Source organism: Epinephelus lanceolatus, chromosome 10 (assembly GCF_041903045.1).
Source record: "Epinephelus lanceolatus isolate andai-2023 chromosome 10, ASM4190304v1, whole genome shotgun sequence".
Lineage (NCBI taxonomy): Eukaryota > Metazoa > Chordata > Actinopteri > Perciformes > Serranidae > Epinephelus > Epinephelus lanceolatus.
This window is the reverse complement of record NC_135743.1, coordinates 22302570-22317080: the sequence shown is the minus strand read 5'-3', so window position 1 is coordinate 22317080 and position 14511 is coordinate 22302570. Positions and strand designations below refer to the sequence as shown.

General features: G+C 43.6%; 1 protein-coding gene across 2 annotated transcripts in view; it reads right to left on the bottom strand.

Moving 5' to 3' along the window:
* Positions 1 to 14511, bottom strand: part of znf804b (zinc finger protein 804B) — a 75535-nt gene that overhangs the window by 37501 nt on the left and 23523 nt on the right. The window contains exons 1-2 of one of the 2 annotated variants that reach the window (XM_033641489.2): positions 3545 to 8792; positions 3028 to 3341 (exon numbers count right to left, since the gene is read on the bottom strand). The exons of the other annotated variant lie outside the window; for it this stretch is intronic. Coding sequence (XP_033497380.2) covers positions 3028 to 3180 — 153 coding nt within the window. The 5' untranslated portion in view covers positions 3181 to 3341; positions 3545 to 8792. Of the gene's footprint in view, positions 1 to 3027; positions 3342 to 3544; positions 8793 to 14511 lie in introns of those variants that run through there. 2 annotated transcript variants of the gene reach the window in all.

Sequence of the window (14511 nt, the reverse complement as noted above, 5' to 3'; positions counted from 1 at the left end):
TTACCTTCTTTTCTTAAAAAACCTATAAAATCAATCAGTCTTTATCTTCTTTGTGCAGCACGTTGCATCAAGCACTTTGACTGGCTGTTAAACACAACAGGAAACAGTGATGTCACTGCTAAAATAAGACAACAAATGACTCTCTCTGTCGCAGCTACACATATAAATGAAACTAACATGGTAAAAACTGAATCAATGGTTTTATATAATCAGATTTTTGCAGTTGAGCCCTCGGCCGTTGGAAATGTTTTGGATTCTTCCTTGTTGGTTCGGAAAAACAGAAAGAGACCATGAAGAGTTCAACTGACCAGTTTGGTGCTGATACCACAGCTGTATTTTTTAGATAGGCTATCATTGTTTATATATAGACATATTTTTTTCATGTAACAAATTATGCAACATTTCTTAATGTGTGATAAACAAACTTTGCCTACATAAAATATAGAGTAAAGTTAGAGGTTTCCTAATTTAAGTAAATATCTAATCAAAGAACAACTAAACAAGCCAAAGATTCACCAAGCATGTGGTTAGGGTTGCAACTATCATCATCAGTTAGCCCGCTTATTATTTTGTAGGTTAATCGCTTCAGTGTTTTGTCTATAAAATGACATTAAATTGGGAAAAATACCCATCACAATTTCCCTGAGTCCAAAGTGAAACAAATTCAGTCCACTGATTGCCACCTTTTGCATGTTAACAACTGCATTTTATTTCAGTATTGCTTTTTTATGTTGCATTTATTGTATATTCCATGATGGGGTAGCGCTCCAAATTTCATTGTATTGTAAAGCACAATGACAATAAAGGCACTCTATTCTATTCTAAGTCTTTGAGTTCCTTGTTTTGTCTGACCAACCATTTAAGTCCTGAAGACACTGAATTCACATTGACACACATCAATCAAGGTACTCAATCAATTATCAAAATAGTTTCTGACTGATTTTCTGACTAATTGTTTCAACTTTATATTTGTTGCCAATTTTCTTTTGATACACATCTCTCAATAGTGTTGTAAAAATATTGATTTATCGACACATATTGATTCAAGATATTTGAAATGGTTTTATACTCATTTTCCACAGGAACCAGCTTTCTCACTTTCTCTTATTGTTAACGTTTAGGCATTCTGCTGAGTGCTGCTGCTAACCAAGCTCAGAAAAGTCGTCCAATTTTTTCCCAATGGTATCAACAATGTTACTGGATATTAATATTTTTCAAAGTATTGCATTGGAGTGAGAAACTTCAGTGTTGCAACAGCACTATCCCTGTACACTGTACACTGTAATGTATGATTGACAGCAAAAGAAGAAGAGACACTCTACTGTAATGTTTGCTGATCTCAAAGCAATGTCAAGACTCTTCAAATTAATTTTCACAACATGCTAAAAGAAACATAAATTAGCGGCTGCCTGACAAGAAGGCAAATGCATTCATCAGTCTAAAAATGTAGATGTGCTTAATACAGTCAGTGCGCTTCAAGAGCATCCAAATCAGACTTATTTTTTTCTGAGACATTATGCTTGTTTCTAAGACAAGACTGAACTTGTTGCTGGGGCAATAAAAAAAACGAGCATTTGATGATTCCTACAAGGAGATGAAGGGGCTCCAAGACAGATGATTCGAATAATCAGATTTAAAAGGGGAGCCCCAATTTGTAGAAATTGAGATTTATGCATACTGTATATATAGAGTGTGTGCGGTAATTATCTCTTCTGCTGGTAGCCCATCTGCAAATGATTTGTCTGTGTGTGTGTATGTCTGTGTGTGTGTGTGTGTTTGAGAATGTGTGTAAAAGTTTGTAAGTATATTTGTTAACATGAATCTTTGCAGCATCTCTGGCAGTCTGACTGTGTCTGCTGAACACTGTTCGCTCATTCCCATCACATAGTGAGCGCGGGCCGAACATGACAGACTGGTAATGACTTGAGTATGAACACACGCACCCACACACACACACACACACACACACACACACACACACACACAGTGACTTAGACACGCTCGTACACACATACCAGCTGCTCCCTTCCTCCTTTCTCATCAAACTTGTCATCAGCTCCGCCAGTTTGTCTCGTCTCACATTAAGAGCTCATGAATAATGTGTGATTACCAGAGACCCTCCGAGCAGCTCCTGAATCTACAACACACACACAGTCCAAAATATCATGTTCATATTTACAAGTACTGTCATTTGCTTTGCTTCCCCCTGTCTCTTTGTCACACACACTCTTTCTATGTGGGTCTGCACACACACACACAGTAAATGCACACAGACTGCGAGCCAGTTTTCAACTAAATGCCAGTTTGGTGGCTCAAAGGAACCACGGGCACCAGGGAAAGGTCAGGGAGTCACCCCACCAGGCTAGGCAGGTCACACACACACACATTCCTATACACAAACTCCCAGATACACAGACCGGCACACACCTAACAAATACTCCCCAGGTAATTAGTGTTATTTTCAGCTGGGCAACTCATCTCCTCCTGAAAGCACTAATGTAATTTGATTCGTTTAATTCCCATAGCCGTGAGAGAGAGGGAGAGAGAAGGAGGCATGGAGGGACAATGGCTTCATGGTTGGATACCCAGTTTCTCCTCTGTTTAAAATATTCACATCTAACTGTCCTCTACCAGAAAAAAAAAATCTCTCTTTTATGGCTGACATAAAGAAAAAGATCACCCCTTGTAAAAAATATCCACCTCTGTCATCCACCTCCTCAGTAGATTACAGTGCCACTGGGTCTGCTAGACTGTTTTCTCATATCCTGCACACACTGTTTACACACTCACTCTTTTTTTGTCTTTCTATACCTGTGAGGAACTTCCTACGACAACATCAATTTCCTAACCCTCATAATGAAGTAGCCACAAGAGAAAGTGAGTTAAAGTGGCTGAAATAGGCTCTTTTACAAGCTCAAGGACTTAAACTGTGTATCCAAAACTACACACGCGCACACACGCACACACACACACACACACACACACACACACACACCAAGGGAAATCTACCAAGACCTGCGTTCGTACCGGTGAATCACTGGTTGCGGTTGGACACAGCGGTCCTCTGAAGACCCCCTTGACGCGCCGAAAGTGTCCATTGCTCAGGTGTGTGGAGCTGATAACCAGGTAGTAACACGCGCTGCACGCCATCCCAGGGGCCTCGTGGGGTTTGGGGCCCATGTACGACGGGTTCCTCTTCCTCTGCGTCGGGTCCTGGGTGTCGGCGGTGTCCCGGTGGGCGCCAAAGTCGGGTCCCGCGCGGATGTTGTGCAGGTGAGAGCGCGACCGGGCCGGTGCGACGGAGGACGTCTCACTCCCGCGCTTGGCTGGGAAGTCTGTGACTGCGTTTAAAAAGAGAGACAAGATGAGAGTGTCTCTGTGGGAGAAGGCTACACCTGCTTATGTGATGCGTGCGTCTGTGTGTGTGTGTGTGTGTGTGTGTGTGTGTGTGTGTGTGAGAGAGAGAGAGAGAAGTACAAACAGAAAGAGACAAAAAGAGACAGAAAGAATGAGACAGACTGAGAGACAGGGGTGTTATACTGACCGAGCTCTGCCGCTGGAGTCTGCGCTTGGCATGCTGTCGTCGGTCGGGCTTAAATAAATGAATGAGCGCCTGTGGAGTGCCAGAGGAGGAGAGGAATCCATCCAATCTCTGTTTCACGCGCACCCTCTCTCTCCTGCTCACCCTCACCCCTCCTCTCCCTCTCTGTTTTTCTGTCTTTTTTCCCAGTCCACTGGTCCAGTCTGTAAAGTGTATGCAGCCTCAGCCAAGCAGCAGCAGCGGCGGCAGCGGCAGCAGCACCCCAGTTGGGCTTCTCAGTAAAGAAAAGGGGAGCAGGCACTCTCGCAGGTGCGCGTCCGCTTCACGCACGTCGAAGAGGAAAGAAAGGCAAAACATCTGACCCCCTTTTTCTCTGTCCTTCTGCTCTCTGCTGAGTGGCATCGGGCTTTAAATCACCCGTCTTGTGAATGAAATGCCTGCAGCTCGAGGTGGGGGGAGACGGCACATTCATCCAGAGCAGTCCTGTAGTTATTATCGGGCTCCAGCGCAGGCAGGCTGAAGTGGTTCAGATTCCCTCTCAAGGAAGAAACACACACACTCTCTCCTCCTTCTCCTCCTCACCCCTCTCTCTCTCCCTCTCTGTATAAGTGTGTGTCTGCCTCTCTTCTCGGGGGCTGCACCGGATTCCTGTCTGCTGTAGCCTATAATATGCAGCCCGTGCCCATGCGTGGGTCTGGGATAGGGGGATCACTTCTGTCCACGCTGTGCTTGAGTAACTCCGAATTGAAGTGCCTCCCCTCCTCCTCATCCTCCACCTCTTCAATTTATCCTTTCTTTCAGTTTCTTTTCTTCTTTTTTGACATGGAAAGATGATAAACTTTATTTAAAAGGTGTGTGTCACTGTGTAGGATTTATCTTCAAATGATCCGCTGGCAATATGTTTCATGTCAATCCCTCTCTCATGTCTTCTGGTCCACCCTCACCCCTGCTCCCCCCTCTCTCTTTTCCTTTTGAGGGCATCAAAGTGAAAGCGCCATGCTTTTACAAGGTCTCGGTATCGTCAGGGGGAAAGGAAACCTCACTCAGTTGCAACCTCGGGGCCAATGATTTGATTACAGATAAAAGGGTCTTTCTCCAGCTCGGCCTGTCAAACTGCGCCGGGTGCCGTCAAAGAGCAGCTCGGAGCTCGCTGCAGCTGAGGCTCAGTGTGTCTCAGCGGCGTATGGCGCTGTTCACCAACGCGGTGCTGAAACTATTAAGCTGCCGAGCAGCCACAGCAGTGCACGGCGCGTCATGCATATTCAGCCCGGGATTAGGGTGCCTTTTGTGCTCAACGTCAACACTGAACGCTACAGACAGCTCTGGGTTGTAGAGGTAAACATGAGGTAGAAGGACACAGGGACAAGTCACAGCCTGGGAAGAGAAGTCCACTTTCTGCTCCTTTAAACTTAATGTATGCACCCACGAAGAGATATATCCTTCAGGTTAGCACAACTTTCATTTTGCTGTCAAGTTCAAGCGTTATTTAAGGTAGGGCACCTGTCACTGTGGATGAGATATGTGTCAACAGAAATGTCTGACTCTGATAGGCTACTTATCCTCCCAAGTCTTTAGATTTAGTGCAGCTATCAATTCTGCTTTAGGGTCTTTAAATATCTGCCTTCAGTGGCTAAATCAAAATAAGAGAAAACCAAGGTGCTGCGGTTGCTTTGATGCACAGAAAAAAAGGAACCTCAACAAATGTGTTTCTTATCGCATCTTTTATTCAACGAACACCCAAAGGACACCTTGTGAAAAAAAAAAAAACTTTTTGGTTGCTATTACTGTTTCTGAGGCAAATGAACTTCCAAACACTTCTATTACAAACATGGCTGATCCTTGTACTTTTGCAGCTTTTGCAAACATATTATTCTCGGCAACCTCCTACTCTTTGTCAAACTGTTGCTCCTTTGCAACCTACTCACTCTCTCATTCTACAGCATTTTCCTGCACTTTGCCAAGTTTCTGTCCAGTCCTTCAGGCCAGGTGCTTCCACGTTCAACCCTCTCAAACCACAGCCCTTTGTAGCCGCCTGTATAACTACACGAACCAGCCTCAGAGCTGTGTTATTCAAAGCAACCTGGCAGTTTTAGTTTTGAACTGTTATGACTGAGAGAGTTTGTGATGGTGTTTTTTTTGTTATATGCGTGCCCTCCTACATGAGAGGTTTTTTCCTAAGGGACTCTGTAGCTCCCAGTTACAGTAAACATAGAGAGAATGAAGCATGGATCTGTCTGTCTATATTCCTCATATATGGGCCTATTAATGGATGTGTGCCTCCCTTCTCCATTACACACACACACACACACACACACACACACACACATATAACTTTGTGAGCGGATGCTTGTGTTACTCTAACATCTTTGTTTAAACTAGTTGGGTGACCCTGTCTGGTTTCTCTGGAGACGGTGGACAGAGGTTCCTCAGTGATGGATTTCTCCTCTGCTGTAATGTTTGGTGGAGTGTGCTGTGTTATATGGCTTTTTGAGATGTTGTGAGACAGAAAGAAACCCATATAGAAAGAGAAATCATGTCTCAAAGTCTGCAAAGGTTGGTGTTTGTCAGAGGTGGGAGTAAGTTACACATGTGCAAGTCACAAGCTTGTCTCAAGTCTTAACCTTCAAGTCTCAAGCAAGTCCCAAATCAACACATTCTCACTCCGACCTTGTCACATATCAATGTTTGGTCATAGACTTTCCATGTCGAGATATGACGTGAAAGGTACCCTGGGTGCTTTGGTTGTTGAAGCTCTGGGACATCATGTCAAGTTCTGCCTTTTACATGCATTCTCTTCTTTCAAAATACACTTCCGTTTTCACAGGAAATTTATATGTACAGTCTCTTTCAAAATAAAGGCACTACATCGGTAAAACACCGCAAATCGAATTTTTTTTGCCTTCAATATGTGGTTAGGTTTAGGCAACAAAAGCACATGGTTGAGTTTAGGAAAAAAGAACAGAACTGCTCTCCCGGGTGAAGGGCGGTGTTTGTTGGACTCATCCACCACCCCTATTGGGACTTTCGTCGCCTTATCTTGTGTTTGTGTCCCACCATGTTTCCCTCTGATACTGCCAAGCACCATTAAACTATAACGGTGACCGGCCGCATATCATTCTGACGTCAAAGGACAACTTTTTCGTCAGTGTCTGATGCTGCAGCGCCGGATTTCGACAACTTCGGAGTGAGACCGGATTGCCCAAATTACTGTGGTAAGAATCAAGCAAGTCATGTTGAGTCCCTGCTATATGTAAAATGAGTCAAGTCATTGCTCAGGTGAAGCAAGTTACAAGTCAAGTAATCCAAAATTCTGATGATCCAGTCAAATGTTTAACCAGCCAAGAAGCTAACAAGTTAGCCCAAATGACCCATTCATGTTCTTTGTTGGTTTTAGGGGCCTCATAGGTTGCCAGGTTTGTGTGCATTATACGAAATCACGTAATTGTGTTTCAAAAACAAAAGATTACTTCTCAATATGTAGGAAAATACAAATATTACATGAAAAGTCAAGTCCTTTAGGTCATCTGTCTCAAGTCTCAGGTCATGAATACAAAGTCAAGTCGAGACTTATCAGTGTTAGTCAAGCAGGTCTTAAGTCCTTTGCAACTCCAGTCAAGTTGCGTGACTCGAGTCCCCCACCTGTGGTGTATGTTTGTGTCTGGTCTTACACAATGACCTCAGCAACCCACCCGTGTTTTTAAGTACACCTGATTTCAGTGATTGAGTCAGAACAGGTGTATTTAGGGATAGCAATCTAACCTTGATTTCTTTACAGTATAGCATTTATTTAAACATCCAGCCAAAGCTAACCTTGAAATAAAGTCCTCTTTGTGAGCCAGACGCTGGCCTGGAACTCCAGATATGTAATTAAAAAGCTTCTTGCACATATGACATCTTTTTCTGTTTTTGTGATTGGTTTGTATTTAAAAGGGGAAGTTGTTTAAGAAATAATAGTTGTGTACCAATGTTATACTTTGTATTATGTTATGTTTGTCTGTGTGAAGGAGCGTATCTGATATTGAGGACATAGTGATCTTGTCCTTGGTATTTTTCTGGTGATCTTGTGGATATTGGGAACATGGAGTTTCGGTTCTACACTGTTAGATATTTTACAGGTGGATTCCAGTTATTTTTGTCAATATTTTTGTTTTTACAAATCTGACCAATAAATACATGAGTAAATAAAACTGCTGCCAGAATTTTATCTCCTTGACGTAGTGCAGAATCCAGTGAAATCCAGTTTGTATTTTTCAGACAAATTCAAGGAATGCTCTCCTTCTTCTTCTTCTTCTTTGGCTAAGCCATTTAAGAAAACCTTGACTTATCTGAAAAAACACACAACTATTTTTCTTAGATCATAAAATAGTTGCTGTACATGGTTATTACAGGAGAGAGACCTTGGTGTCAGGAAATAAAATGTACAAAAATTGTAGCTGAAAGAAAATATAAAGGAAAAAAGTGGTGTCTGGTCAAGCTCACCTGGGGAGGAGGTACTTGGACTCCTCTCATTCTCGTTTAAGTATTTCTAATATGGTGTCTGCTGCCTTGTTGTGCTGATCATGTATTTCTGCACGAGTCTGTAGGTCTTTGTGCTCTTACATAACTACAGCAAATTTACTATGTTCATTTGAACTCCTCCCTCTCCAGTGATTTGCTTTCTGCTAAGCTGTCTAGGAACTTCTGCCAATTCACTGTAACCTCGAGGGTCAACAGTGTGTGTTTGTGTGTGTGTATAATGTGGCTGTTTACACTGTACTGATGCTGATCTGTCCCAATGGCCGGCATTATCAGTCTGTTGGTTTCCAACTGCTCTGCAGTCTAAACTCTAACATCACCCCGTCGCTCCAATTTCCTGCTGCAGCCACCGGCCCCTGAACTGGCAGATCATATCGGCACAACTCCCTAATGACAATAAAGCTGAACACCTACAGACACTCGCACATGTCCTGTGTCAGTGATGGAAACATTGTCTTTATGCTTTTTCTCAGCCATTTCACCACCTGGGAAAACACAGGAGAGAAAGGAAACCAATTTTACGCAGGAAATTACCTCCATAGTATCTTCTGGCAAAAGCTTTAGTTAATGTCTGATACACTTAAGCACTACTAGGTAATGTATTTTCTGTGTCCTGGAGTGCCATTAAGAGTGAAGCAGTGGCAGTAATAAGAGCATCCTGAACAATCAGGTAATGCAAAAAACAGTGGCCCAAACACTTAAGGCTCCCTGATAGTGATTGAGAAAAGGAGTTCCTTCTGATTTGTTAATAATCTAATAATGTCAGGGATCAAAGAGCACACAGTTCACAGGTGTGTGATTCAGTACCTGCAGGCTATACTAGGTGCGTGTGCAGGGGGCAGGGGGGGGTATTTGCAATGATCATTCACAAGAGGAAAACTGCTGTGTATATTTTAAACACTCTAATTCCCCGAAGTACCTCCCCTCTCCCTTGCTATCTCCCTGCTGCTGGTGCACTCATTACTGTTGAAAATGATGCAGTAATACTGAGAGGATGGGGGCGGGTGGGAGAGTCAGTGCGAGAGACAGACGGGGAGACAGACAGAAAGAAAAAAAAACGAGAGAAGGAGAGAGTAGGCAAAATCTCGGTGGTATCTGTTTTCCCCAGTTGCTGCCTCTGGCTCTTTTTCCCCCTCTCCTTATAAACCGTTGAAATATTACAGTTAGGGTTTGGGCGCATATTGCTGTCTTTTATACGCAGTGGATGAGATTGCGTCTGAATGTATTATGATCCAGAAGTGGGTAGTTTGTGTGTGTGAAAATAAAGTGTGTGTGTGGTGTGTCTGCGTGTGGGACAGGCATATGTTCCCTCCAAAGGCTCACCATGTGGAAATAGTATACAAAGAATTTCTAAAGTGTGGAGGCAGATAAATTTTCTTACAAAAAAAAAAGATTCTTTACCGAGAGGGTGGCTGAGGCTGATTTCTTTCACCAGATTAATAATGCACAGTTCAAGGTAAATTGTGTCTCTTCTTTCAACACAGAATTCAATCCATAAACATCCCAGAGCCATCATTTGACTTTAAAATACCATCAGCAATGAGCAGATGAGTGAGCACATATGTTTGCACATATGTGGACAGTGAAATTAGGATTTACTTCCCTAATGCAGTCTGTGCACTTCTCCATGTGTGCTGGTGAACACTGAGATTTATTGCTCAATGTGTGTGACCATGACTGTGTACCATGTGTGTGCATCTACTCACCTTCGTGTGTGTGGTCTCCCATGCGCTCGCAATTTGTGTTTATTTAAGAGTGAGCATATGTGCGTTCATCCCGCGTGTGTCCACACATGCGCCAGTGAGAATATAAAAATGCCACGAACAGTTGTGTCTGCATATGGGTGAAGCCATGCACACATTGGTCTTGCGCTGCAGATTGATAGGAATGAAATATTCTGTAATCTAAATGTAAATGGAAGTGAAATTTACCGGTGGGTTCTATGTAATTACCAGTGCCACAATTTATTAGAGTTGTGTTTGTGTAAGGTGGAGAGCAAGAAAGAGAGAATATAAGAGAGAGAGGGGGGGCGGAGGGAAAAATAAAGAGAACAAATGAGAGAGTGTGGAAGGGCTATCACAATGACAGAGTAAGAGAAAGGATGATTTATATTTAGTTATGGTTTCATGGTTGAGCAGTGGAGGTGCAGGCTCACTGCATAGGGAGAGGGAATAGGGAATAAGAAGCTGGTCAAATCTGGTCGGAAGGGTCTATTGAGACAGAAGAATAGGAGTGGAGTGGCCTCAGTTCTCAATATGACTCTGTTCAGCATAAAACACAGAGGAGCTCAGGGTAAAATATGGGATGAGGGCCAGACTTGAGCCTGTCAGAGCTGACAACCTGGCTTTGGATTTGGACTTGATCTCCTGGGTGGTGGTCAATTAGTCACTCTCTGGTAAAGGCTTCTGATATGTCTTTGATATATGGATAGTGCATGAGGTATGCTCTGTCCTGATCTGAACCCTGCTGGCCCTGCAGTTAAAGTGAAATGGTGTCAAAGGCAGTTTCAGCGGGAAAGACAGGGATCATTAAGGTGCGCTGCTGCGCCAACACTATTAATGAGACGGCAACCTAGATATGCGGAGAAAGTGTGTGTTTACAAGAGTGTGTGTACATTTCTCTTTTAGTCTCCCTGTGCGTGTTTGTATCTGCATTTGCATGCATTTGCTCAAACTCCCTCTGCTGCTACATTCCGGTGGGGTACAGATTCGAGATGTCGTTTTTATGCACTTCTAGCTATTCATTTCACATATCTTAAAATCCTCTCCCTCCTCCTCCTCCTCCGCCTCCTCCTCCTCCCTCTTTTGCCCCCTCTCCCCTCTGCAGCCCTCTCCCCTCTCTTGGCTTGCTCCCTGGAAGCTAATCAGCATATATTCTGCTGCAGATGAAAGTAATGGCCCTCAGAGTTAGCACCAATACAGGAATACACAATACGTTGCCCAGACTGAATGACATCAGTCTGAAGTGCGTGATTAGACATGTGGGCGTCAGTTTTCTGGCCTGTTTTATGCATGTCTCTCCTTCTTTTCTTCCTGTTTCGAAGCATGCGTGCCGTGAACTTTAACCACTCTCAAACCCGTATTTGTTCGTCATTGTGAAGCCTGATTCAGAATGCTATTGACTGGATCAAAAGATACCGCTGCATCTGAGTGCCAGAAAGCATATGAATGTGTATCCTCTTGTTTGTGACAGTGGAAAGTTGTTTGGCAATGGCAGTTAGCTTATTTATTGGAATATCAGTGGTGCTGTGTAAATAATAGATAAGGTCTGTTGATGGGGTCTGTGGTTCATCCCGGAGGACAATAGGAAACACACTGTGCTCAGCCAATTTTAGTCAAACACAGGAGCACACTCAAGAGTCCTCTCATCTACAGTTATTGTACTTCAAAGCAATGACAGTTAAGATTAAATATGGTGTTAGAGAGAGCAGAGGCCCCACCGCCCTACATCAGTAAACGTGGAGGAGAGGAGAAGAGAGGAGAGCTATCATAGCGATCCAAGCTGATTTGGAGAAGCCCTTATCTGGCCTGGCTCGGTGCCCTTCTGCTCTTGGCTGCCAGCCACGTCGAGCGGTGCCTAGCAGGGTCAGAGGAAGTGAGGTCATGTGAATCATGGAAGCAGTTAAAGATCCACTTGGCAGCAAATGGCAAATTCAACACTGAAGGTCGGACATACATCACCTATCAGAGAGAGAGATAGACGTGCTGCTGGGGCAGAAAGAGATAGAGAGGAGGGGAGGAGAGGGGGAGACAGGGCAAGGGGAGATCTCCCATCTTTCACTCTTGTTGAGAGAGAAGTGCAAGCGACGCATGGAGCGGGATATAAAGCCTGTCTTTGCTTGCAGTAACGTATAGCCCACCGAGGGAGCTTTATAGTGTTGTTCTTGTGCTTGAAAGCAGAGATACCATGCAGATAAACAGCAGCTGCTCCTCTATTCATTTTGTCCTCTCTTCCATCCAACTGCACACACACTCGCACACACACACTAACACCTTTTAATCTCAACAAAAGAGATGTATTTCCCAGAGAATTAAACACAGGCCAGTATCAATGGACATGCTGTCCTGGTGGTGAGAGTTTCTGGAGCCAGAGGACCAGCACAGTGACCCGTCTCCGCCTGCTTTAATCTAATCAGTCTCTTCAACTTCCTAATAGGCTGGTTTCCCAACAGTCTGTTCCACTGGGACTGTTGCTGCTTTTATCTGTTGTGTGGCTGTTTACTGTTCAGGGGTCAGAGAGCTGCCTCTCCTTCTGTACAAGGAACCAAAGCTACATCACAGCACATTACATCCAGGCTCTCTGTGATTAATGTGCTGGGGTATCCACTCTTGTGTTTATTCCATGCACAAGTTTGTGTGTCTGTGTGTGTATGTGTGTTTTAATGTGCTTGGCTAGGTCTATCAGCCAGACTTTAATCTAATCTGGTAGCCAGGCCTGCCATGGTGACCTGTAATGATTTAGAGCTGACCTCAGCTCTCTAACTCAATACACTCTTTCCCACTCAGCTGCAGCATGCATATGTGTGTGCGTGTGTCTGTGTGTGTATGTGTGTGTAAAAGCATGCTTGCTTATATGTCAATACAGGCCTATTAACATATAGACAGTGAGTATGTGCTTGTGTGGTCATGATGCCACCTTGACTTTGCCCCCTCCTGCACACTCTTTCTTTGACAACCTCATCCTCATCCACAACCACAGCACACACACACACAACCACACGGTCATGAAAACGCCACACGCAAACATCCCCCACTCCTTTTCGCTCTCCATACCTGACTCTGTCTTTCTTTCTGTCTTTGACCTTCAGTTTCAGTTTATGGGAGTAACCTCCAATCTTATAAACAGACCACAGTCTAGCCCACACACACACACACACACACACACACACACACACAATGGTTATTGGATTCATAACTGGGAGACTCCTATCCTCCTGCTCTCTGTGCAAGATGAGAGGTGTTGAAATGAAATTCTCCCACAGAAAAGCTCTGCTCTTACCTGGGATTTAGAAAATCTCTCTCTCTCTCTCTCTCTCTCTCTCTCCCTCCCTCTCTTCCTTACACACACACACAAACACACCCCCTCAGGGTAGCAGAGGCTGTGCATTGAAAGAGAGTGAAAAATAAGTAGAATGAGCGAATGAGAGTTGGAGAGACAGAGAGGGATTACAACGGGGGTACGCTGGGAATGGTAGTAGGATGACAGGAAGAGGAGCTATGAAGGTACTCAAAAAGACACGGGGAGAGCTGAGTTTCAGACACAATTGATCTGTCTATCTCTGAGGCTGAGGAGAGGCTAGTGAGGTGACCAGGGGTGGTCAATGGGTTTAGAGGAAGAAAGCAATGGAGAACTCAATCTGTTCTCATGGTTAAAGCTGTTGTAGGTGCACTTATTTTACCCAACACTTAGATAAATAAAATGCTTTAACAGGACAAGTTTTACCCGAAATGATTGTGAAATACTGTGAATCTAAACAAGTACTCACACATAAACAATAAAATAGGCTGTTGTGAATGTGCTGTCCAAAATGACCCAGGGCATTAGAGGCATCCACTTAAGTTTTGTTCAGTTTAAAACAACTGAAATTACTTGGCTAAAATCACTAAACAGCCTCACCTCAAGGTTCACTTTAGCCCCCTTCCCACTGCACAAAAAAAAAAATCACTAACACTCCGAACATCTGATTTATTTATTTACTTAGATATTTATTTAGTCAAATGACTCTGCAGTAGTCACGGGTATTTATTGGCTCCAGCTCTGATCGGCTTCGATTGGCAGTGATGGAAATGTGACACCCAAGTGGACAGGCTAATTTTAGCTCCTTTGCCTACAAGATGAAATGACAGGCCACCACAAATTACTGTCCGTCTCTGTCCAAGCAGCACTTGCATATTGTTCCAAATTTAGACAGTGGAGAGTTTGAGAGAGAGACAGAATAAGAGATATAATAAGCAAGCAACCACTGTTCCACTTTCACTGGCCTCCATGCTTCTACTGTATACTAATGTGGTTTCTGGCCCATCTGTGACTTTGAACTTTGGCTTCTGGGGCATCAGCCCTGAGCGTTTTCTCAAAAGCCCTGAATCTGTGCTATTCCAGAAAGCAATCTAATATGATTCCTTAAAGGTTCTTCTATTGGCTTAATATTCAGTTCAGAGTATTGAAGACTGCATTTACTTGGCATTGTTGAGGATCCTTGATTTGCAATTAGAGCAGCCCAGTTTGTTATGGCAGCAATTTAAATGTAGCAGACTTGTCAGCTCAAGATTCATTCTGTGAACTTTACTCTGGCACAGCATAACAAAAATAGGCTTCGAGATAAGTAATGCTGTTTATGTTAGAGCATGTCACTTAAAAATAGTAACATCAGTTTATTTTTTCAGTTTAAGTGTCAGGATTGAAAACTAGTCACTCTCACCATGTGTTGTGTTGTGGTTTCAGAATGATGAAGACAG